The 25,528-nt window shown below is 45.1% G+C and overlaps 1 protein-coding gene across 8 annotated transcripts; it reads left to right on the plus strand.

Moving 5' to 3' along the window:
- The first annotated feature begins 158 nt into the window (after positions 1-158).
- ELMO2 (engulfment and cell motility 2) lies at positions 159-25,356 on the plus strand. 8 transcript variants are annotated; one of them, XM_075721387.1, is made up of 23 exons: positions 159-182; positions 3,617-3,685; positions 6,425-6,526; positions 7,115-7,240; positions 7,377-7,417; positions 7,926-7,998; positions 8,335-8,385; positions 9,370-9,551; positions 12,694-12,793; positions 13,005-13,156; positions 15,356-15,434; positions 19,085-19,135; positions 19,467-19,589; positions 20,773-20,907; positions 21,349-21,453; positions 21,533-21,641; positions 22,298-22,434; positions 22,743-22,906; positions 22,988-23,100; positions 23,407-23,514; positions 23,858-23,940; positions 24,268-24,345; positions 25,154-25,356. In XM_075721387.1, exons 4-23 carry the CDS (start codon positions 7,163-7,165, stop codon positions 25,352-25,354), a joined length of 2,163 nt encoding a protein of 720 aa, XP_075577502.1. In that variant the 5' UTR covers positions 159-182; positions 3,617-3,685; positions 6,425-6,526; positions 7,115-7,162; the 3' UTR covers positions 25,355-25,356. The 8 variants fall into 8 exon arrangements, with proteins under 8 accessions (XP_075577502.1, XP_075577504.1, XP_075577505.1 ...); XM_075721390.1 differs by lacking the exon at positions 159-182 and adding an exon at positions 16,044-16,082 and having other exon boundaries at positions 2,713-3,685; XM_075721385.1 differs by lacking the exon at positions 159-182 and adding an exon at positions 2,713-3,484.
- Positions 25,357-25,528: the final 172 nt, after the last annotated feature.

The following is a 25,528-nucleotide window of genomic DNA, read 5'->3' on the forward strand; positions in this document are numbered from 1 at the left end:
GTTCCCCGGCAGCCCCGTGCGCGGCGGCGGGCGCAGCTGCAGGGAAGGCTGCTCTGCGTGAGCCGGTGGGGACCCGGGCCCGGAGGCGGGGCACCGCTGGCACGGGGCACTGACGTGAGCCCTCCCGTGGCGGCCGCCCCGGAGGAGCGGAGGGGCGCAGGGACAAGGGAGGCTGGGCTAACGTAAATCGCGTAGGCTGCCGAGGGGCGCCCGGTAGCGGGCTGCCGACGCGGGCTCTCACGCGCGAGGGGTGACGGGACCGGGGGCGGAGCGCGCGCCGCTGCCCCGGCGGGTTCGCCCCGCTACGCGCGGGGGTGGGGTCGGCCGCCCGCGGTCTCCATGGCAGCGCGCTGCGGGCGCGTGACGCGCGTGTCGCGGCCAATCGGCGGCGAGGCGGCTGAGTGACAGCCGGCGGGGCCAGTGGGCAGCGGCGCCTTGGCGGGGCCGGCGGAGCTGCCGGGCGGCCGGAGCGCGGAGCGGCCGCGGCGGGGCTGGGTGAGCGCAGGGCGGCGGGCGGGGGCGGGGAGCTGCGCGAGGTCCGCGGGGAGCCGGGCGGCGCGGCGCGGCGCTGGCCTCGGGTCTGGCGGTCCCGGTGGCCGGTGCTGCCTTCCCGGGCCCACTGCAGCGCCGCGCCCGCGGCCCTTCCCTTCCTTCCCTTCCTCCCCTTCCCTGCGGCGGCCCGCCCCGCCGCGAGGCGCTGGCCTGGGGCCGCCAGCCGCGGGGCCGCCGGGCGCGCTCTGCGCCGCTCCCCGCCTCCGGCGCTCCCGTTGTGCTGCAGCTCCGGGTGCGCGGGGGCCGCCGCGCCGCCCCGGCTGCTGGGCCTGAGGCCGGGGAGGGGCCGCGGTCGGGCCCAGAAGCCGTCCGAGACGGGCGCAGTTCGCCGCTCTCCGAGTGGGCCTGAGGCGTGAAGCGCGCAGCGCTTCGGCAGGAAAAAATATTTAGCGCCTTAAACTGAGTTTTGACCCGAGCTCTGGGAGTTGCTGACTGGCTGGCTGCTTTCAGCTCACTTGACTGATTAAAAGTAATAAAAAAGTAGTTCTCTCTTTTTGCCTGTTGCTATCAGTTTCTGTCTTTGCCGAGAGATGGTCTCCGCCCAGCTGTGTGGGAATGTGCAAGATGAGAGTCTAGCACAGGCTCAGTGTTTTACAGCCGAAGCGCAGCCACGGAAGGCCTTTAGAGGAGCATGGGATTCCCGAGACGGAGAACCTGAGCCACCTGGCTGTTTGGCTTCTCTAGAGGAGTGTGTTTCTCTTTGCTTGTTATATGAGGCAACGTAGGAACCTGTACGTAGCCCTCGGGTTGGACTCTGCTGTCTGCTACCCTCTTGTGCCGCTTGGTCGAGGAAGCTGTCTTCTCTGCGTACTTGTCCAGTTAGTCGCTCTGCTAACATCGCTTCCACCTTTTGTTTGGGCTGTTGGTACCATCATCTGGGGACTTGCTGAGAACTGGCTAGGATGTTTTGCTGCATCTACAGGTTTCAGAAGCTGTAGCTATTTGCTTGTTGACTGGGGGATTCTACCAGGCAGCTTTTTCATGGAATGTTCTTTCATTCTCCTCATTTTCATTCTGGGTGCAGCACACTTTGTTCTCTATCTGTAATGAAAAGAAGATTGAGTTTGTGAATAGGGAAATTCTGTTTAAAATACTCTAGTTGTTTCAGCTTGCAGCTTCTCAGAAGTCTCTTGAATAGTGTGTTATTAGTGGCTCTGCTGATTTCTCCTTGCCTTGCAGCTACCCCTACATCACTGCTTTGTATGAAGGAACTCGCTCTGCAGAAGCAGAGTGAATTCATCTTTCATGGATTTCAGCTTGGCTGCTGTCTCCCTGTATAAAACTGTGAGAATTGCATACATGCTGTTGTTGAGAGGAATGCGCTGTGAGAGACCTGTAGGTGACTGATAATCACAGTTACGCAAAATTGCAGTCTGTGCTTCTTCCCAAGAGCTTCCGAACAGTCATTTTGTCAGATATATCACTGGTACACTGCCAAATAGCCATTGCAAAATTTAACATCTGACACCTCTCTTGTCTGCAGACATACAGTGAAATCTTTCCAAAGAACGCTTTTGACAGACAACCTTGTCTTAAGAGGCTGACCTGAAGTACCCTTTGTATTTGTAGTCCAGTCATTGCCCTCTTCGGGAAAGCTGCTTCTGCTGAGCCACTGATCTGTACAGGTCCTTCAAAGGGTTGTTTGACCCAGACTGTCTGAAGAGTTTCCTACCTTTTTTAATTTTTAATTCCTGCCTCTCTGGGTTCTGCTTAGCCAATTCATTTTGGCATTTGAATCTCTTCCTCGGTAGGCTCACGTGGTATCTGTTCCATGGTGCTGCTGTGCAATGAAACAGTCCTTAAGCTCTATTTCTTCCACTGTGTATTTGCTGTGCCTTGAATGCTGATTGGAATAGGGAACATGTTTTTCAGCCATGAGTGGGTGCTTATTTATGCAAGAAGTTTGGGGCAGAAATAGTCTAACGGGAGTTACTTTCTGAGTTTGCATGCAGGTGAAAGCTTTTTTTGAGAGATGAAGGCAGTGTAATACAACTTGGTTGGTTACTGTTTTCAGTGGAGAGGGTATCAAGGGAGCTGCAGGTAGCATGCATTGCCTCTAGGAGCTGTGGGCCAACCTCTGCAGTGTTTTTTTTGATGAAACAGGATACTTTATTTGTATTTGTATGGCGCTTAGGGACATGGTTTAGTGGTGGACTTGGCAGTGTTAGGTTTACAATTGGACTCGATGATCTTAAGGGTCTTTTCCAACCTAAAAGATTCTATGATTTCTGCAGAATTTCCCATAATATCAGTGCTTTTGTTTTAATGTGCACTTCCTCTCCCTGAATGATGCATGTTCTTTGCAAGGAAGAAGACCAGTGGGAGATCTGTAAAGGCTTCTACCTATAGTAATCTGGGCATCTTTGTTGTAGCATATCTTTGTTTTTCCTTGTACTCTTCAGTAGCAACTTGCAATGTAAGTTGCAGTACAAATAAAAGGCTATGACTGTACTGCAAGAGGCTGAAGGGAGAAGTGGTAATTAGATGGTAATTACTCATGGGTATATTAGTTAAGAGTTGCAAATTCAGTTTTTAATACTCAAGGAGGTGATCTTTGAGCCTTGCCTCTCCATTCTGCATTTGCTGTGCCTTGAACACTGAATGGGTTTAGATGGTTTCTAGTCATGAGTTGGTTCACTTGTGGGAGAAGTAATTGCCTGTTCAGTTATTGCAAGCCAGTCTGATTATTTGAGATGACGTGTGCTTATGCCATATAACTAAGATTTCTCAGGCTTTCAGGCTTAGGCCATCAGAGGCTTTAGGTGCTGAATGGAGAACAGTGAGTGGAAATCACATACCATTTGGGAACTGCCTGTCTGTTTCTAGACTTAATGGATGGAAACCTGTACATCCTGCACATCTGGGGGTGTCGTGCAAATTGGGTGCTTTGTGTGGGGAATATGTACAGAGCTGTGCTACTGCTTGTATACTGGTAATTGCCATAGTGTACTTAAAGACTTAGTTGATGAGTTATCCCTGTTTTGAGCTATTGCTGCAAAAGCAATTTGAAAGGCTAAATTATTTTATTTATTTATTTTTGTGTGTGTGTGTGTGTGTAATTCAGGAAAAGGAAGCGAGGAAGACTGAATCATAGTTTTATTTGGTTCACCTGTCTGCGAGACAGACGGATCGGGTAAGCTCTGAATTCTTGTGGCTGATGCTACGGCATACGTTGGTTCAGCAGGCCTTCTTGGTTCTGCCTTCTCTCTTTATTACACTGTAATTGGATGTTAGAGAAAGTCAGATTTTTAGGATCAGGAGGGCCTCTTCTGACTTGCAGGGTGGCATGCTTGGCAGACTTTTCCTGTCCTCAGAAATATCAGGTATTGGGCATTGACTTGTGAACAGGCTGAGGATAGCTGGTACAGGTAGGCTTGCTATGGATACTGACCCCAATAATGCCTGCTGTACAGGGGGCTGCAATCTTCTAAATATATCTGGGTTCAAAGCATTTCTGTATTTATGCAGATTCCTAAGTGCTTTGCTCTGCTTATGCAAGGTGCTGTTCTGGTCCTGGGTTCCTTATGCTTTATTGCCTGAATTCCTAGTTTACTTTGGACAAAAGAAGACCAGCTACTTCAGGGTGAGGTAGAAGAAAGAAGTATAGTCCAATTTACTGATTGTAATGGGAATGAAAACAGCACCAGCAGCTGTGTATGCATTTAGGGTTAGAGGCCTCTTGAGAACATACTTGCTGCAAGTTAACATGTCTCTCTTAGCAAAGAGTAAATTGTATGTTTCTGTCTGGGAATGAGAGAATAGAACACTGATGATCAAAATTTGTGAAGAAAGGAGAGTATGTTAACACATGCTCATGAGATTTGGAGACTGTTTCCATAGGACAGCGTACGCTCGGTGCTTTCTGTTTGTGAATTAGTCTAGCCCTGTGGGCTTTGAAGGCTTCTTGGAAATGCTAATTTAACTGAACTCTCATATGAGCAGTCTTTCTTTGTGTGACCTCACCTTATCCAAGCTGGAGTTTTTTACCTGGAGTTTTGCACCTTCTCTGAAGGACAGGCTTTCCTCTTTGTTGTCAAGATGAGAGTGGTGAAATTTTTATCCAGAGCGAATCTTGGAGCAGGAGATGGCTTGGTTGTCTTCCCTCCAGGATTAGGAAGTAAAATACCAGGTGTTGTTTGTGTAACTGCTTGACTCTAACTTACGATAGGAATCATATAAATGCTTTTCTATTATCGCCCCCGAGGCCTGCTCAGCCTGATCAGTGCGCTGAGTCTTGCTTTTCTGAGGCCAGCTCTTTCTTGAGTTAGTCTGAGCTAATGCTGTGCTGCTTATCTGAAAGGTTGGAGATGTTATTTTAAGAAACTGGCAAAGCTGAACCTAACTTGACTGGCACTTTTCTGCATGAGACGTGTTTAATCTTATAGTCATTTTATGGGTTTTAAGAAAACAAGCTGCTCTTGGGATTGATGCTAAAAAGGAAAGAGAAGGCCAGAAGGACTACTGACTGTAATAATCTCTGTGAGTTTGGGTAAGCTGCGCATTTTCAGAATATCATGAAATTCCAAATCTGGCTTGCCAGATACTTTCCAAGGGGTGGGATGGTAGAGCGGTCAAAGTCTGGCTGTCGTAGGAGTGGAGGAGGATGGTGTTCCTGCGCGCGTGCAATACCAATCTCCCTTTGGGGTTGGCTGAAGCCCCAGATAGCTTTGGAGTTCAGGCTTCCTGGATTCTTGCAGGAACTGCAAAGACCATACGTGTGCTGAGCATAGAGCAAATTGAGCAAGGCAGCTTCAGAAGGGCTTCTCATGGTAAACGATGCTTGTTTTAATAGGGGAATGGCTGATTTTTCTCCCCAGCAAGTGCCTTCATTGTAAAGCAAGTATCTCTGATCTGGTGGAGACTTGAGGGCAAGGCTAGCTGTGGTGATAACACTGAGCATTTCTAGGAGGTGCTATGAAAGAAATGCTAAACTTGCACCCCTCATCCTCAATTCCAGCAGGAAGGAGTGATGACAACGGTGTGACTATCTCAGAAGGCTGCACCAGGAGATCATAGCATTCTTTTTTTCTAGGTGAGGAAGCTGCCTCAACTGGAGTGAGAAGATAGTCATAGGGGGCTGATAAAGGGGTTTGTGTGTGTACAAATGCAGAGAAACATTATCGTACCTGAGTTTTCATATCTCTCCATGCAGTGATACCAGTCTCTCTAAGGGAAGGAAGAGGCATATGAGCTTCATTAATTGAGAACATGTGGATCTCTAGTGGATCTCTAGGTCAACATCTTATACAGGCCAGACATAGATGCCTTTTGTGGTACACTCAGCTAATTTCATAGAAATTCCCTTTTCCAGGACAGTCATGTAGATAGATTTCCTGGGCCAGGTATCTATTGCAGCTGCTTGGTCTTTGCTGATCCGTGAAAAGTTTTTTCTTCTTTACTTGCCTTGCATCAGGAAAATTCCAAAGGCTGCTGGTTTCCCTTCAGGTCTTAGCCTGTCTTAGCATCTCTCTTCCAGTTGATCAAGGAAGTCAGGAAAGTATGTTAATCATGAAGTAATGTCCCAGCTCGGCCCTGTCTCATCTCTATTTGGGGAAAGGGGGATTGGGTTGCCCCAGTAGGAGAAATAGGAGCTTCCATAGGAGCTGGGAAATTGTTCTTCGGATGCTTACCATCTCATTCAGGCTGTGCTGGAAGTTGAGTCACAGGAGGAGTCCTTAAGGACAGGACTATTTCTGTGTCGGTCAGATCTCATTTTTGGCAGCTTGAAGCCTTTGTTCTGAGAACCGCTCATAAGAAGTGTTGTCTCTCTCCCATGTGACTTTCTCCCTATGGCTCTGTGGGAGAGAACGGGTCTGCTCCCTCCACCCAGGAGAGGATTAAAAAGGAACTGAACAAGTGCATTTCTTTACAGCCCCTTACTACCAGATGAAGCACAAACCAGCGTGTCTGACACCTGTCTGGGACCAAACCCTGAACACAAACTTATGCTCTAAGGCAGATAAAGGAGTAAAAGGTAGACCTCCAGAGCAAATGCTGAGTTAAATTTCTTCTGTGATGGATATTCATGTTTTGGAGTTATGATGTTGTAGGAAGGGAATGGGATGAAGCTAGCTGCTGCTATTCTGCCTAGGAGCCTGTTTGGGTATCCTGAGTGGATCAAGGTATCTGACAAATATGAATGGGGCACCAGCAGACACCAGCCCATGGGAGGGAGGCTACCTGGACAGTATGTTCTCTCTCTCGCATACAGACGGTAGCTGAGCCTAGGGAGCTGTTGCTTTACTAGTCCTGTAAACTGACCTGGCAGTACGGACAGTGGGTGGCAGATGGGGCTTTGCTGATCAAAGTGACTCTCCTTCTTGTGTGAGTACCCCAACAAGGTCTCAGACATATTCCTTAGGTGATAAGGTTGGGCATGCAATTTCGCAGTGTGCCATTTTAGTATGAGGCCTTGATCTCTGGTACACTGGATGTTCTGTCCCTAGCAGGTCCAGCAAACCATAAGGCTGGTTTTATGTATTGTTTTGAAACTTGGCACTAGATGCAATGTAACAATCAAAATAGTTTTCAGAGAGCTGCTTGCTATCCTTTCTCTCAACAGGTGTAGGGGTGTATGCTGTTGTAAAGGTACCTGGAGGAGTCTGGAGCAATGCCACCACCCTCGGACATTGTGAAAGTAGCTGTTGAGTGGCCAGGTGCCAATGCCCAGCTGCTGGAAATAGATCAGGTGAGACCTGGTAACTACATGGGGGAGGAAATGCACCACAACCTTGATGCTGGAATGTGGGAAGCATAGAAATGGGCAGTATTCGTTTCTGGGAGAGAGGAACACGGCTACTGAGGACTCTCTCTTTCTCTTCTAGAAAAGGCCTCTTGCATCCATCATCAAGGAGGTCTGTGATGGGTGAGTAGTTCTCTGGGAACCCTTGCAGAGAAAGTCTGTACCCCTGACAAATCTTGCTGGGGTGCTGTGGAAAGTCTCTGCTGCTGGTCAGTGTACTGCTAGCACGATCCATGCTGCCTGCTGCCAGTTTTTGCCACGGAATGGGCCAGGCTTTAAATCGGGAAGAAGAGGATCTGGAAAACAGGGGCTTTGCATCTTTATTCCAATTCTGAGTGTGTGCATATGTATGCCTCTGGGGTCAGTGTCTCCAAGGATTGGCCCATCCTGCTGTTCCTGAAGTGCAGGCCTCTTCAGACATTCCACAGAGCTTGACTTAAAGTAGGCTGAAGTCCTGTCCCCACTTCAACAGGAAGGTGTTTTCTGTCCTCTTTGGGAGACCTAGTTTCACATGCTAAAGCTTTGCTTGAAAATTCTTTTCCACCGTCCTGGGATCAAACTCCTCTTCCTAATTGAGAGCCAGAAGAAAGAGGAGGAGGAAGCTTATGTATCCTTCTTCTTCCCCTGCCAGGTGGTCGTTGCCAAACCCCGAGTACTACACCTTGCGGTATGCTGATGGTCCTCAGCTGTACATCACAGAGCAGGTCAGTGTGAGAGGTAGCAATTTGCTTGTGTCCTGGGCAAAAGTGCAGAATGCCTTGGACAAGTGTCATGGAATAATACTGTTGCTAATCCTTGAGGGGCAGCATCTCTGCTATCAAAAATACTCAGACTTGAATGGTGTCGTTCAGCTGAGGAGCCTTGCACTTCTCCCTTTGCATGCCCATAGGTGCAAGGACCCAGTGACTCAATTCAATACCCGTAGTAGGGTTGTGTGGTACAGGAACCCTTTTACTTGGGCATACAAATGTGCACTGTAGATTCAGTTGCATTCTTTTCCCCCCACTTTTCTGCAGTTTAAAGTTTATGTTTTCTTTCAGACTCGCTGTGATATCAAGAATGGAACTATCCTACAGCTGGCAGTCTCTCCGGTAAATGCTTCCTCACATCTCTTTTTCTCAGTAGCTGTCCTCGTATAACAGGCTGTTTCTTGCCTCTCAACTTTTCTTTCTCCTTCTCCCTAAATTGTAGGGGGCTTACCTTTGTTGTGGGTCATTCTGCACAATGAGGCGCACACTCTTGTTTTCCTTCCTCATTGTTGTGTGTTTCTTTCCTTTGGATGCTCTGCTCTTTTATAGGACTTTCTGTAAATAAATCCAGTCTACATTTTTATTGCATCTCCTAGATTAGCATGTTGTAAAGCACCTGACGGGCATATTCTCAATATGAGTGCCATTAGTATTATCAGTTGGAAGGCAACACTACTGGTGCCTTAATGCAGAAATTAAAATAAGAGACACATTTGATGCAGGGGGTTGTTCCTAGTGAATTCTTGCAATTGTGACCTCAACAGTTGTCTTTTGCAGACTTGCTGCAGCTTCCTTTTTATTGACATTCTTAAACCTTTTTTGTGCAAGTGTCATGGCATATAGCTGAGAGTGAGTAGAACAGGAAGAAGTTATTTGGGCAAGAGGTGGTTGAGAGGATATCATTGATCTATGTCTGAGAAATCTTACAGAATGTCGTGTGGATACACAAAATGAGCTTGTGCTTCTCTTTGAATCTATGAGAGATTTTTTTTTTTTAACATCATATTTTTTTTAATGGTCTCGCTCCATTTTTCTGTATCCACCTCCACTCACCTCACCAAGAAGAAAATCAAGCATTTAAACTAACATGTAAAATAGCATTTTACTCACCTCCTGCTTGGCTGTAACTGTTGCTGAGTGCAACCTTTTTTTAGTCTTATCTTAGACTTGCTGACTGCTGCTACTTATCCTGTCATTGCTGGTGTCTCTCTACCCTTGCTGTGCTCTCTCTGCCCATCCACAGACTTCTGACAGAATGCTGATGCTGGCAGAACTCGGTCTGCAGGTGGCTAGTCTGTAACTGGCATCATCCCTCTTTCCTCCCAGTCCAGGGCAGCTCGCCAGCTGATGGAGAGGATCCAGTCGCACAGTATGGAAGCCCGACTGGATGCCATGAAGGAACTGGCTAAACTTTCAGCAGATGTGACCTTTGCCACAGAGTTCATCAACATGGAAGGGGTTACAGTGCTGACACGGCTTGTGGAGAGTGGGACCAAGCTTCTGTCCCAGTAAGTTTCCTGTATTCCAGGCCTCTGGAACAGGGCCTCAAATAAGGGGCTAATTTTGCTTGCTGAAGTGGCATTAAGCAACTAACCTCATAGCAAATGCCAATTTATTAATTGAGACAAAGTCTTTCTAGCCGTTTGCTAAACCTCGTGAGGCAAAAGAGGAGACATTTAGGATGTGTGAAACTTGCATTGAAAGGTCACCTTGATAATTTAAATCACTTCTATTAACTTTCTTGTGGTCATAATCTCCTCGAGCAGTTATTCATCTGCAGTCTAAGGGAGAAGGTAACCACGACAGTATCCTATGAAAAACCCACATGCAGTTGCACAGAGGAACATTCCTGTAGAACTGGCAGCATATACACGCCAGTCAGCAGCAAGCATGTTGCTGGCTCTTGTACGCATGGTCAGTACTTTTTGACCTGCATCATAAGAAGAGTTGCTATGAAGGCCAAAGATCTGTTTATCTGAGGGAATGGAAGGGGCTAAAGAAAGTATAGCAGAGAAAGTACCAGCCTTCAGTCTCCAGCAGTTTTCAACTTTTGGGTTTCCTGAGCAGAAATTGTATCTCTTTGTTTTAAGAACCTTTGGGTGTTTCTTCCACAGATTTTTCTTCTTCATTTTTTTAATCAATTTATCCTTTTGATATCTACAGCACTGTGTGGAAATGAAGTTCCACAGTTACTTGTTGGATTTGTTCAGAGACCTTCAGTATTGTGGGGGGTTGACCTCGGCTGGCTGCCAGCTGCCCACTAAGCCACACTCTCACTCCTCCTCCTCAACAGGACAGTGGAAGAAAACAAGATGAAAAAGCTCATGGGTTGGGCAAACCAGACTTGACTTGGAGAAACTTAATTCAATTTTTTGTCAATTAAAAATAGAGTAGGATGGTAAGGAACAAAGACAAAAGTAAAGCCACCTTCCCTCCACTCCCTTCTTTCCGGGCTCAGCTTTACTCCTTCACTCCCCACTCTTCTGCCTCCTCCCCGCATCGAGCTGCGCGGGAGGGATGGGGAATGGGGGTTGTGGTCAGCCCACAACACTTCGCCTCTGCTGCTCCTTCCTGATCTCGCTTTTCCCCTGCTCCAGTGTGGGGTACCTCCCACGGGATGCAGTCCTTCACAAACTGCTTCAGTGTGGGTCCCCCACAAGACACAGTCCGTCAGGAACACGCTGCTGCAGTGTGGGTCCCCTGTGGGCCACAGTTCCTGCCAGAAAACCTGCTCCTGCATGGATTCCTCTCAATAGGCTGCAGCTCCTGCTGGGAGCCTGGTCCAGCATGGGCCCCCCCACAGGCTGCAGCTTCCTTCAGGGCATCTCCACCTGCTGCAGCATGGGGTCCTCCACAGTGCAGTGTGAATGTCTGCTCCACCATGGTGGTCCACAGGCAGCAGGGGACAACCTGCTTCCCTGTGGTCTCTCCACAAGCTGCAGGGGAATCTCTGCTCCAGCACCTGGAGCACCTCCTCGCCCTCCTCCTTCACTGATCTCGATGTCTGCAGGGTGGTTTCTCTCACGTGGTTTTTTCACCCCTCTCTCACAGCTGCTGTGCAGCATTTTTTTTTACCCTGTCTTAAATATGCTTACACAGAAGTGCCACCAGCTTGGCTGATGGGCTCAGCTTTGGCCAGTTGTGGGTTCATCACAGAGGCGTCTGGGACCAGCTGTGTCTGACACGGGCAGCCCCAGCCACTCCTCACAGAGGCTGCCCTGCAGCCCCCTGCTACCAAAACCTTGCCACATAAACCCAGTACCCATATAGATGCAAAACATAACTTCCCTCTACGAAAGCCGTAGCAGTTCTTCCCTGTTAAATAGTTCTTTTTCTTCTAGTGGTATTATTCTTTTATTATAGATTCCACCTATCTTTCTGGTTACAAATACCTAAATGCCTGATACGTCCTTCAGATTCCTGCCTGAGTCCTCTCTAAAAATTGGCATTATATTTGCCACTTTCTGCAGAGCACAATAAATAGTTTGGCAATGTTTTGTTTTACCATGGTTCCTTTGGAATTCTTCAGTGAATATCATCTGGTCCTGGAGATCTGTTTTTCATATTAATGGCTTGTTCCAGAATGCCTTCTAGTGACGATCAAATGACAAATTTGAAGACTTTTCTTCTCTCTTAAAAAACAAACAAAAAAAAACTGGAAAAAAACAAACTCTGATCTGGAAGTTTCCCCAAGCACATTCACAGTGAACTCTAATGCAAATAATTCACTTGGCTTTTCCACTGTAGTTGTTCTGTTTCATTGAAAGCACTTTTAAAGTCTTGATAACTTATTGTCGTAACATTTATAGGTCTTCTATTTTCTTATATATTAGCAACCAATATGTTTTCAGCATGTTTTGCAATCTTTCCCTCAGTCTTTGTTACCTTTCTGTCTTGTGGTTATGTATTAAATTTTCCGCAATTCATGCTGTGTTTTTGTTTTGTTTCAAACCAGGTCCCAATACTTACAGAATGGCAATTAATTTTTCTTTGTTTTTCTCTGATGTTAAAACATGTTTGTTTGGGTTTTGTGTGTGTGTGTGGAGGGGCTATAATTTCCAAAAATGTTTGCATGTTTTGTGATATAAATTTACTCCGGAGCTCAGATCTGACAACAGTTGAAAAACCTAGCGTTTGCAGATAGTTTAAATTTGCAGTTGATCAGCTTAAAAAGCTTTCCCCTTTTCAAGTTGGTCTTTTTTTAACTGATGGTCATTGTACTGAATAGTCCGGATTTTGCTGGGTTTTGGTTGGGTTTGGTTTTTCTTTTCCCTCACATGAAAGCGTTGAATTTGAGTAGTGATACTTTGCACTGCTCAGGAATAATTACTGCATTGCTGCTTCTCCTGTTATTCCTTTGACTAGCCAGGTACTGATCCAGGTGGTTGTGAGTCTCTGGTGGCAGGACTAGGGACTTACTGTTCCTAGTTTTAATTTGTGCTTGTAATCAGGAAAAATAAAAGATAATTCCACAAAACAATAAAATTATCTTCACAAATGCAAATACTTTATTGCTCCCCCAGCTGCCAAACTGTAGCCTGTTTTATTAGGAAAAGGTGGTGACATTTTTCTCTTATCAAGCTTATTCTGCTTGGACAGGCTTTTTTCTTGCTACCAGATCTCTTATAACTGCATTCTTCATTTTCTCAGTTACAGTGAGATGTTAGCTTTCACCCTGACTGCCTTCTTGGAGCTCATGGACCATGGTATTGTCTCTTGGGACATGGTCTCAATAACCTTCATCAAACAGGTGAGTTTGGGTAATGGGGTGAGTGGATGCTATTTCTTTTTGTGCTTTAATGCAGCTTCCAGGAAGAGCAAGATGACTCTTGAGAAGCTGGGTGCTCATTGAGAAGCACAGCGCACCCTGCTTTCTGAGCCCTGTCTCCCTTAGCTTGTCTCACTGACCACAAGGTTTCCGGGATGAGCATCTGGTGACCTGCTGGTTCATCTGTTTTTAGATTGCAGGGTATGTGAGTCAGCCTATGGTAGATGTCTCCATCCTCCAACGATCCCTAGCCATTCTAGAAAGCATGGTGCTAAACAGTCAGACTCTGTATCAGAAGATAGCAGAAGAAATCACCGTGGGGCAGCTCATTTCTCATCTGCAAGTGTGAGTGTCCACCCAACAGTGGGGTGATTTAAATCAATTTTATGACTGTTAATTTGACAATACATCCTTTAAAACACTTAAAGATGCTATTTTTAAAGTATTACTGATATGACATCTTACTTGAACTTCAGGATTTCTAACAGATTTAAAAAAAAGTAAGATCCTGGAAAAATATGTTCTGTGTTCTGGAAGCACTTAAGCACATGAGTATATGTCTTGAACAAAGATTATTTTGCTTTAACAACTGCACAAGTGTGTTCAGTGTTAGGACCAAACCTGCGTTTTACTAGAACAACTTCCCAAAGCTTCTGCATCCAGTCATCTGTAACCTTCACCCCTCTTTAAATTGTCTCCACTAGAATCTAAGAGCTCAAAATCTTCTGGTTTTTGTCCTGCATATTAAGGAAGAAAACAATGGCTTTTCTTGCCCCCACCCTCCCTTTCCAGACAAACTGACAAATTAATATCTGGCTTTTAAGGCTGTTTGTCTAGGTCAGTTCTGCTCTTCCATAAGAAAAGAAGTATGCATTTGTTAGAGCTTTAAGTAGTTGTTTGTTTGTTTGTTTGTTTTCTCAAGCCTTTTTATTCTGAAAATGTGGAAAAGCACCATTTGTGAATATGATTAATATTCCTTAATCAATGAACAGTAGTTTAACAAAATTACAGTGCAAACAATATATGGCATCAATTTCCCTGTGTGCTTAGAGTGTTTATACATTTGAAATTGGTTAACAGAAAAGCTAAACAATTTCTCATTAACACTGCAGCAACTTTGTTCTGCAAAGAGTGTATGTTCTTTCAGCTTTGTAATTTCTATTTTAGTAAAACACCGTTTTGGTCCTAATGCTGAACACACTTGTGCAGTTGTTTAAGCAAAATATCTTTGTTCAAGACGTACTCATATGCTTAAGTGCTTCCAGAACACAGACGGTTGCTGAAGAAAGTATCTATGCAGGGAATATTGTAGAAAGGGAGGCTGGAGAGTGAGTCAGAATTTGCTGGTGTTTGTTTGGCAAGACTATCAGGAGGGAACAATCTTTAACAGAGGATAGGTTCTGGAAGAACAGGTCCACGGAAACAAGTCTGAAAGAGACGAGTTGGAAGAGGAGAAATTACTTTAAAAATTGTTTTGCTGTGTCAAAAAGCAAGCAGTGTAGTGAAAAGAACAGCAAACGCCAAAAAGGAGGGTAGAAGAGGTGAAGGCACAGACTTCAGAGACCTGGGAAGCTTCCAAGCCCAATGAAAGCCTAGGATGATGCATGAACACTTGCATGTTTGAAGTAGGGCAGATTGACCAAAATGAAGAAGATCTGGAAGGGAGCAATAGAAGAGAGAACATGGTTGTTATCCAGAGATATGCCAGGAATAAATGCCAAAGTGGGGAAAATAGGCATTTAAGCTAAAAGATGTTTTAGCTTTAGATGTTTTATGAAAATTAATTTTTATTTTTTTTTTAAAGTATACACACACACACAAATCCATTTAGGTGATGCACTGGACTTCTGTTAATCAGAAGAGCTTGAAGTTCTGCAGAAGTCTCCCAAGAGTAATAGTATAGCAAGAAACAAAACTGGATTTGATGGAGCATCAAGATGGGGGTGGAAAAGAGTGTGATCAGCATTTGGAAGCTTATTCAAAACATGACAAGTGAAACCACACGCTTTGCATGTTCTAGGAAGGGACTAAGCGCCCTTTACCTGAAGAAGCTCTTTGGTGATAATAAGAAAAAGACGTGTGGGTTGGGCCAAACTACTGAGGTTGGAAGGCAATGCCATAGAGAGAGGCGTGCTTCCCCCTTAGTTCCATTTGTTTGGCAGCTTCCATTGACATAGGGGAGAAAAATTACTTGCTCCGTAGAAGTTTCTAGCTGTATCCATATAACAGACTGCAGTATAACTAGGCTTTACAGAGATAGTTTCAGCATTGGAAACAAACTGTGGTGGTGCTGAACTCTGAGCTCTGCTGGGCTGCAATCTGCACTATCTTCTGAATAATGGAGCTATCAGTTAGCAATTTCTGTCAGCTTTTTGCAGGCCTTGTGAAGACTTGGATGGCATGAAAATACATTACCTGAATCCTGCTTGTCCATTGAAATGCAAGACAGCTGTAGTAAATGTTCTTACAGTGCAGGTGAAGCAGCAAGCTATAATGTTCTATGCTGTCTGTTCTCTTACGATCCTCCCATTTTTGTTTCTGCAGCTCAAACCAAGAGATTCAGACATATGCCATTGCCCTGATCAATGCCCTCTTCCTGAAGGCACCTGAGGACAAGAGACAGGTTTGTTCCTGCTTTTTGACTTTAAACCTGAATACTGGTTACTGGCTGGCTGTTTACTTTATGCCTTGGAAATCATATTGCCTGGGCAAGGCAGACCTTGGTCCTTGCCAAGAACTTATGTAGCTGTTTCGGTATGGCAACATAGGAGGAAAAGTACCATCCCATTAATAACGTGTTCTGGAGCAGCACATCTATGTTTAGAAGGTGATCAGAAAGGAATCTGAAAGGCCTTGAGAGACAGAAAGTAATCCTCTATACAGCATGGAAATTTTTTTTTTAAGAAAGTTAATTCCGTATGGGAGAGGTAGGCTGGGTAGAGTCCTTGGGGTTGTATGTACTTGCTAAACCCCACCTCCCCCTCCCCCAAAAAAGGAACCTTTCTTAAGTCATAGGGGGACATTCCCACTGGCAGATGTGAGAAATGAAACACCTGTCCTGCTCTGAGGAAGCTCCCAAGATCTCAGCTACGTGCAAGATGTGCATATGTCTGTATTGTGTAGCTTTGCTGTGTTAAGCCTTTCTTCTCTAGTGCCCCGTTTGTGCCCTATTTCTGGACTCCGAGCTAAATCCTGTCTGCTTCTCTTTGTGCCTTTTTTTGCTTTCTGCCAGCAGGACAAGCTGCTTAACCCACTAGACCTGCCCATCACTGTAAGTAACTCAAGCCTGAGGGCTGGTCATACGGAACTGTAGGCATGTTAGCTTTTCTCCAGTTATGCCTCCTTGTATCTCAGAAATGATGCATACAGGCTTCAGATAGTGGCTGAGCTAGGGAGAAGGGCGGGAGGACGCCTGGGGATGTACTCAGATTGTGAAGGGGAGAAGAATCAGTAGCAGGAGAAAACTTGAATGACTTACTGTGCACACAAGACAATAAATAAAGATGATCATAAAAGGAAACTGATACTACAAGACTGACCAGGTGAACCAATTTTAAAATTAGAACCAGTTCTTTATCAGTCTGGGTCTCCTTAAACTTACTACAGCCTGAGTTTATACCCCAAATCTCACTTCTGTTAATGACAGTTTCATATCCAACTGTGTCCTTCTAAAGGTAGAGCTGTTTGTCTGTGAAGAGCAGCCACAAAACTTAGTGCTGATTGGGGGCTAGGGCATATATTATGCCTAATCTGTGACTTCTCCCTTCGGGAATTGTACTATAAGAATGTTTTTTGCCCCATGCTATCTCCAGGGGAATCACCGGTCTTGTCAATAGGTTGATTTGGAACCTTCTGTATCTTGAGATTCTGGTACGTTTTTTAGATTTTCTGGGTGGCACAGAGAATGCTCCACTTTTACCAAGGATGCAGTGCCTTCAGAGGGGAAACTATGGTCTCAATAAATATTACATAATTTCTAAAATTAATGGATATGCTTAACACATGAAAATAAGGAAGAACATACTCCTCTGTTGGTGATTTACCCAAGATACTAAACTCCATAGCAAACTAAATTCCGAGGGATCTTTCACTTCCTTTCTTTTTTTCCTACCACCCCCACCCCCCGAATACAATCCACATGACCACAAAGGGCCATGAAGATGATTAAGGGACTGGAATATCTTTTGTATGAATAGAGGCTGCGAGATTTGGGATTGCTCAATCTTGAGAAGAGAAGGCTCAGGGGGTTCTTGTCAATGTGTCTAAATATCTGATGGAAGGAAATAAAGAAGAGGGAGCCTCTCTCTTTTCAGTAGTGTCTGCTGACAGGACAAGAGGCAATGGCCATAGCTTAAAACCCAGGAAATTCCACCTTCACACACAGACACACACAAACAGCAACAACAAAAAAAGTAATATGAGGGTGATCAAACACTGGAACAGGTTACCCAGAGAGATTGTGGAGTCTCCATCAGTGGAGGTATTGAAAACCTGACTGGACACAGTCCTGTGCAGCCTGCTCTGTCTGATGTTGCTTGAACCAGGGGAGTTGGACTAGATGATCTCAAGATGTCTCTTCCAACATAAATGATTCTGTGATTCTGTGACCCCGTCAAGCAGCAAAGTGGGCATCATTGGACTCTCAGCAGAACATAGATCCCTTAGCAGTGGTTAGACTGTGTGCGTGCTCATGCTTCTTACTATGCTATTTAGAATTGTTTAATTGTCTTTGTCCTTCCCACTGTTTATCTGCTTCAGTCACCTGTTACTTCATCCCATGTACAAACTAATTCCTTCAGAGTAAGGATTCTTTGTGTTGTATGCATGAACAAATCCTAACAGCAGGCCTTGTTCTATTCTCAGTGCTACATCTCATGAATCATAGTAAAAAATAATGACTCAGAGGGCAGTGTGTAATCTCTGAAACCATTTCCTGCTTCATCTAGATGCTTCTTAGATATCTTCCACTCAAGCGCTGACTCATTTTGGTTGTAGCATGAGTGCTGCTGAACTTGCAGCCGTTATGGCTTGGCTATCAGCCAGCATATCACTTTCTTGGTTTAGGAGGTTTCTGTCTGGAGCAAAAGTGATAATAGGGACTTGGAATGAGGCTAATATACACATTTTACCGGACTCCTTATAAAGCCTGTCAAGAGCAGGGTTGATATGAGCAGTGGGAACAGTCTTGGATTGCTCAGAATGTACAGCTGATTGAGTGCAGTTGTCTAAGACTGCACATCTGCTTCCAATTCTCAATGTACACTGCATAGGAATGTGAAGAGATCTCAGACTGGCAGTTCCTTTGGACATCTTCCAGATTATGTATTGCCCAACAGATTTTTTCTTACCCAAAGATTTTGCTTATAACAGCAAACTTCTGATAATATTCCATCTTGACATTAGCACTCGTGCCATTCTTCTAGCAGGTATAATGACATCGCTGGTATTTTAAAAAGTGCATCTTCACTATTTACAAGGAAAGCACAGGTTAGATTTTTTTTTTTTTGCAGGTGTGTGTGTAATTAGTCCTGGAACTGAAGGCTTGCAGCAGATACTTGCATCTGCTGTGACTGTTTGTCATCATGACTTGATGGTTGGGAAACCCTCCTCACTGGGGAAGGAAGCCATGCAGTAAAGAAGGAAACTGGAAGCTTTCCTTTAAGCATGAAAATTATTTACCCCTTATTTTTGTAAACTGAAGTGCTTCTGCAGACTGCCCTTAAATTGACTTCTAAACATCTCTTTAGGAACTGAGACAAAGGAAATGTAAATTTCAGAGGGAGAGTTTTTGAGAGGGAGGAGACCTGAAAACTGCATCCTCTAGCCCTTGTTATATTGGGTGTATACCTAGGTATAGAAAGTTGTGAAATGCTAACTGAAGGAACCTCGTGTAGATGACAGATTTTTCTGGGCAACCCACAGTATGCTTCCTGCTGCCATATCTCCTGATATTGAAGTATCATTAGATGTCCAATGTTAAGCTAAATTTTCTTCTGTCCTGTGACTACCCTAGTGCCTTTCTCCACATTAATGATGTTTTGTAGGGGAGCCATCCATGAGTTGTGCCATGGTAAAGATGACCCTTGCATCCCAACTTGATGCTTGCTTTGTGGTGAGATGCCATGCTAAATTGACAATCTGTAGTGAAAGCACTTTGTTGTGTGCCAGTGCTATCTCCAATTCATAAGCTTCCTTCTTTCTCTCCTTTCTGCACAATGTGGGCTTTTTGTTTATATTTCACTCATGTTATTTCGTCTCTAAATTCCACAACAGGAAATGGCTAATGCATTTGCCCAGAAGCACCTGAGGTCTATAATCCTGAATGTAAGTATGTCTGGAATGACACAGTGCTTCCTAATGTTCTCTCAATAGAGGTTTCACTTGTGCAGAGTGTAAATTCTGCTGCCCTCAGGGCACTTCCAGAAAAGTGACTCTTTCAAAGGTGAAATTGGAGCCACTTGTTCAAAAGGGAGTTATCAGGATGCTTCTTTCTGCTGTTACAGAGCATTATCATTACGCTTCTGATGGAATATGGAGGTTAAACAGCTGAATCTTCATAAACAGAGATGTACATGCAGCCTCGCATTTGTCTACAGCTAATACCTCAGTTTTTATTTGTATTCTCTTCATTTCTACCCTATCTTTTATTTTGCAGCATGTGATAAGAGGAAACCGCCCAATTAAAACAGAAATGGCACATCAGCTGTATGTGCTACAGGTCCTGACCTTTAACCTCCTGGAAGAGAGAATGATGACCAAGATGGATCCCAATGATCAGGTTGCTGTTAGAGCTGAATAAGATGTGATAGAATAGGACATACAAGGGGCCTTATTCCTGAGCTGCTTAGCTCCATAGAATTTGCAGTAGGTGGTGCATAAAGTTTCAAAACCACTCACATCATAGTCCTTGAGATTAGGGTACGCTCCTGACTATCCTGCTGTATGCTGTGGGCCTTTTAGAGATGTAAGTGGTCACTGGCAGCCTGTCGTGGTTTAACCCCAGTCGGCAACTAAGCACCACACAGCTGCTCGCTCACCCTCCCGCCCCTGGGATGGGGGAAAGAATGGGGGGGGGGGGGGGGAAGTAAAACCCATGAGTTGAGATAAAGGCATTGTAATAGGACAGCAGAGGAAGAGAAGATAATAATAATGGTAAAAGAATATAGAAAGCAAGTGATGCACAATGCAGTTCCTCACCACCTGCTGACTAATGCCCAGCCATTCCCTGAGCAGCGATCACTGCCCCCCAGCCCATTCCCCCCAGTTTCTATACTGAGCATGATGTCATATGGTATGGAATAGCCCTTTGGTCAGTTTGGGCCAGCTGTCCTGGCTGTGCCCCCTCCCAGCTTCTTGTGCACCTGGCAGAGCATGGGAAGCTGAAAAAGTCCTTGACTAGTGTAAGCACTACCTGGCAACAACTAAAACATCAGTGTTATCAGCATTATTCTCATCCTAAATCCAAAACACAGCACTATGCCAACTGCTAGGAAGAAAATTAACTCTATCCCAGCCAAAACCAGGACAAAGCCATATATTCCTTTCTTGGCCAGTGTGATGCCCAAACTGATTACTCTGCCTCTATGGAGAGCACATCCTTTTATCCATTTCCTTGCAGTATATAAGGAAGCTGGGTGTTTTTAAGGTGTCTGTTACTCAGTTCTTAGATGCATTGTAATCTTGAGTGAGAAATGCCTTCGCATTATCTGAATGCCTAGAAATTGCCTTTAACTAAACTTGGGGCAGTTAAAGGAAAAATGCAAACAAATATTTTGCTTTACCCAATATACTGAAACTTGCCATTTTGAAATGGATTGCCTCTTCTTATGTAATGTTAATGACCTCTGGCATCTGTCTATTCACTGCGTGAGCTCTGGAGAGAGAGGTGGGACTGTGCGTTATGTGAAAATACTGCCTCAGTGATTGATCATGTTACCATTTCCTTGCCTTCTGTCCTTCAGGCACAGAGAGACATCATATTTGAGTTGAGAAGAATTGCATTTGATGCGGAGTCTGACAGCAACACCGTCCCTGGCAGTGGAACAGAAAAACGCAAAGCCATGTACACAAAGGACTACAAGATGCTGGGATTCACTGTATGCATCTAGAGAGAGTGCTGACTGTAAAGCATGTAAAGGCAATCTAAGCGGTCTCCATCAGAGTTGTGGGGAAATAAGGAACGGAAATAGCTGTTTGCTTTACCATACTTCTGTATCTGAGTTTTAGAAATTCAGCTACACTCAGACTCCCAGGGAAGATCATTATGAACTTGCTGACTGGTTAAATGCCAGGGCTCGTTAGGCACATTCTCTGGAGATATTTACTTACCATATGCGCCTATTCTATGAAGAACTTGGAATCACCCTCTCTTCTAGAAAGTTCGGATAGTGTTGTCAGCAGGTGTCCAAGGTTACCTCTTGGATAGATGTGAGGGAGTGCTTGATGGACAGGCGGTTGTAAAATTCATTCAGAAAAGGTTCTCACGCAATTTCTTTGAGCTAATTTCTTTGGGTTCTTTCTACACGCTCTTTTCACAGAATCACATCAATCCAGCCATGGATTTCACTCAGACTCCTCCAGGGATGCTGGCATTGGACAACATGCTCTACTTGGCCAAATTTCATCAGGACACCTATATCAGAGTAAGCGAAGCTGCTGTTTTTTGCAGATACCAACACCTCAGCAGGTCTTCTGAATGTGTGTCGCATCCTCTTCTTGTAGATTGTTCTGGAGAACAGCAGTCGAGAAGATAAACATGAGTGTCCCTTTGGGCGCAGTGCCATTGAGCTTACCAGGATGCTTTGTGAGATCCTGCAAGTTGGGGAACTCCGTAAGTACGATATATTACCCCAGCTTTCCAGGTTGCTGGGCTTATGCTTCTGGAAGTAGCTTACAGGCTGACCGATATTCACAAGCATTTGTACTGCGATCTCACTTCTGCTATGTAAGGACAGGGGGAGTTTGGGGTTGCACTGTCAGTGTCCCAGTGATAATACCAGTATTGAAGTAAAGAAAGAAATTTTTTTGTGTGCACCCTGGTTCTCCTGAAAAACTGGCACAAGTGCAAGGCTTCAACTTCCTGAAGCTTCAGCAGGCTGCTGTATGAAGAAAACACCCTAGAAACCATCATAAACTTGAGAAAAGTTTAGTAGCTCTGACAGTCTCAAAACAGCATTCTGAGACAGTATACCACTATAAGAAATTCTGCCAGAGGAGAGTGGGAAACAACTGCAAGCAGTCGTTTGCGGGGACTAGTATGAAAAGGGCACATGAGTCACAGAGGCTTGCATGGTAACGTGTGGGGATAGTTGCCATTCCCAACATAGACTGTCTATGAGGAGACAAAGCATCGAACTGTCTTAATCTCTTTGAGTTGTAGTACTATTGTACACCGTCAGGTTTCTGTCACTGTAGTGGATTTTAGTTACTCTTAGCAGCTCTTGTGCAATATGCTCACATGGTTGTGGCTTCTGTTTCTTCCTGAAGCCAATGAAGGCCGGAATGACTATCACCCCATGTTTTTCACCCATGACCGTGCATTTGAGGAGCTATTTGCCATCTGCATCCAGCTATTGAACAAGACCTGGAAAGAAATGAGGGCGACAGCAGAAGATTTTAATAAGGTCAGAGTGGAGAAGAGGTATTTTTGTAGAATCTTTTGCAGAACAGCACGTGTTCACTCAGCCTGTACACTTGGTTAAAGAGTAAGGCGCAGAAGGTATGACAGGGCATTGATGTGGGCTGTAAGGGAGGATGGTCCAATTTTTATTTGGTATGACCTGAGGTCATTCTTTGTTCTTCTGGATCTTCAAAGTCACTAGTACGTCGACACTCCTGGCCCCGGTTATTCTATGTCAGTTCTTTGCTGCCACTCTGCTGCCATTAAACAGCAAGAATGTGACTTGCTTTTCTCCCTGCCCAACCTCTTTAGGTTATGCAGGTTGTGAGGGAACAGATCACACGGGCTCTCCCCTCTAAACCAAACTCCTTGGACCAGTTCAAGAGCAAACTGCGCAGCCTGAGCTATTCTGAGATTCTGCGACTTCGCCAGTCTGAGAGAATGAGCCAAGATGACTTCCAGTCACCACCTATTGTGTAAGTGCCTAACAAACCAGTTGCCTTCTCTGCCTGCTGTTATCTCCATTTTCTGCTTACTCTTCCATATTTGATTGCCAGGGAGCTGAGAGAGAAAATCCAACCTGAGATCTTGGAGCTGATAAAGCAACAGCGCCTGAACAGGCTTTGTGAGGGAAGTAGCTTTCGAAAAATTGGAAATCGCAGAAGACAAGGTAAGGTGATAGCGTCTACTGCATTTTTTCTTGTGAAGAACTGTAGGCAAATAAGATCTAATGGGTTAATCTGTCAGCAGGCGTGTTGCCAGAAAGAAAAGCTTGTTACCTGGGCTGTCTATACCAGTCAGTAGCTTGGGACGGAAGAGATGTGCGTTTCTTAGATACTGCCATCCCCTCATGAATGGGAAGCAGCGCTGAGGAATTGGAGGAGTAGACGATTGGGTGGGATGACTATAATGTAGTGTCTGTAAGACCTTATGTGAATGATCTTGCTCAGCTTACTCTACTTGATGTGTGTTCCAGAAAGATTTTGGTATTGTCGCCTGGCTCTGAATCACAAGGTGCTACACTATGGAGATCTGGAAGATAATGCCCAGGGAGAAGTGACCTTTGAATCTCTACAGGAAAAAAGTAAGTCCTGATTACTGCTCTGAGCACGCTGTGCAATGTTCTGTGCTCTGCCTTCTAGAGGCTGTTATGAGTACCATCCTAGCGATGAGAGAAGAGCTGTGGCTGAAGCCCTGACTGAGATGAGGTCAACTTTTGGTCCTCACCCAAGTCCTTTGAGTCTTGGAATTGTTTGGTATTTCTTGTAACAGCTAACTGTAGGGATGTGTTACCGGTAACATGTTTTGGAAAACTGCAGTAGCGAGCTACAAGAGCAGGAACAATGCTCAGTTGCAAAGACAAAACAAAATTCTGCCTTTTCATGGTTAAAATTTCTTGTTTGTGAGTTTTACTTTTTCACTGTTAGTTCCAGTTGCAGACATCAAAGCCATTGTCACAGGGAAGGATTGTCCACACATGAAGGAGAAAAGTGCACTGAAACAGAACAAGGTAAGTGCTCCCTTTTTGCCTGTAATTAATATCCAATGCGGCAGAGTTGAGGACTGTGAGAGCAGGCAACAGGAGCAAATGGTCTTCCACACTGCGGGTGTATTGTTTACAAAACCCATCTCATATCTGGGCCTTTTCCTAGTACTCATTTGTGATTGCTAGGTGCTGTGAGCATGGTCTGGTTGTGCTACAGGCTATTCAGAGTTGCTCAGAATACTGATACGGGAAAGTGCACTGAGCTGCAGCATGGCAGCTTCTCTTGTTGGGTTAGCAGGCAGAAGGTGCTGTGATATTTGTTCAATGAGTGAAAGATTCTTTTCCATTCAGGAAGTGTTAGAATTGGCCTTCTCGATATTATACGATCCTGATGAGACCTTGAACTTCATTGCACCTAATAAATATGAGGTAAGAAACATAGTGGTTAAGCAGTAGAATATAAAGCAAATTAACTGCAGAGATTAAGTGCTTCTCATTAAAGACTTGAGCAAGATGTCTCCCACTAGGTTCGTAAGTTTAGGCTGACAACCAGGAAAACTTCTGACGTAGGGCTGCTTCACTTTAAGTGCAAACTTAGCATTTTGGTTGGGTTTAATTGTAATTCCTGTAGCTACTCTGGCGATTGTTCTTTCATGCTCATTACAGCTATATCATAATGTTGAAACAAAAATTGAAAATAGCCCTTCAGAAGTGTGGCAGAAAAGATTTTCTCATTTATGGTTGGACTGGATGATCTTAAAGGTCTTTTCCAACCTAAACGATTCTGTGATTCTTAGAAAATGTTGCTGATGCTTAGTGTGAATAGTTTTGGGGGTTTTTTATCTTTCTGTTTTTTAAAAAAAAAAAAAAATTCCTACGCTAATTTCCTTTGCTGCTTTCTTTCCTCCTGTGCAGTCAGTTGTTGCTTTTTCCCCATTCCATGAGACACTGATGCCTAAAATAGTTTTGCTTTTTCTGTTGCTATGCCACAACAGAAGCTCTTGGCCCTCTCCTAGAGCCATGGGGTCATGCTTACCTCTAGGCTTCTAACTTCTATTGGAAATCTCTGTGGCCACTGTTTCGGGGTTGGGGTTTTTTTTCCCCCCCATCGGTTAACTCCCTCACGTTTCCTATTTTGGAGCTGCATAGGAGTATCTCTAATTGTTGCACGGACGGAAAGATTCAACATAACCTATCACTTATGCCTGGAGTTGTAAATTATCCTTTTTTTCTGCAGTACTGTATCTGGATTGATGGGCTTAATGCTCTCTTGGGGAAGGACATGTCCAGTGAGCTGACTAAAAGTGACCTGGACACACTGCTGAGCATGGAAATGAAGCTGAGGCTGCTGGACTTGGAGAACATCCAGATCCCTGAGGCGCCGCCACCCATCCCCAAGGAGCCGAGCAGCTATGACTTCGTGTACCACTACGGCTGAGGGGGACGGCGCCGCAGGGGCCGCTCGGGGCGGCCGGCGCTGTCGTTACTCGCACGGAGCCGGCGCTGGGCGCAAGCGTCCGGGCGCGCCCCGCCGCCCCGCTCCCGGCCCTGGGCGGCGGGGCCGCGGGCCTGCTGCTGCGGGGCCGCCCCCCCATCGCATTACAATAATAAC

Source organism: Pelecanus crispus, chromosome 14 (assembly GCF_030463565.1).
Source record: "Pelecanus crispus isolate bPelCri1 chromosome 14, bPelCri1.pri, whole genome shotgun sequence".
Classification (NCBI taxonomy): Eukaryota; Metazoa; Chordata; class Aves; order Pelecaniformes; family Pelecanidae; genus Pelecanus; species Pelecanus crispus.

Coding starts and splice junctions, on each gene's coding strand:
- ELMO2 (XM_075721390.1), top strand. CDS start 7,163: ATGCCACCACCCTCGGACATTGTGAAAGTAGCTGTTGAGTGGCCAGGT. Junction 19,590..20,772: donor AGATGGATCCCAATGATCAG/GTTGCTGTTAGA, acceptor TCTGTCCTTCAG/GCACAGAGAGACATCATATT. Junction 23,101..23,406: donor TGGAAATCGCAGAAGACAAG/GTAAGGTGATAG, acceptor TGTGTGTTCCAG/AAAGATTTTGGTATTGTCGC.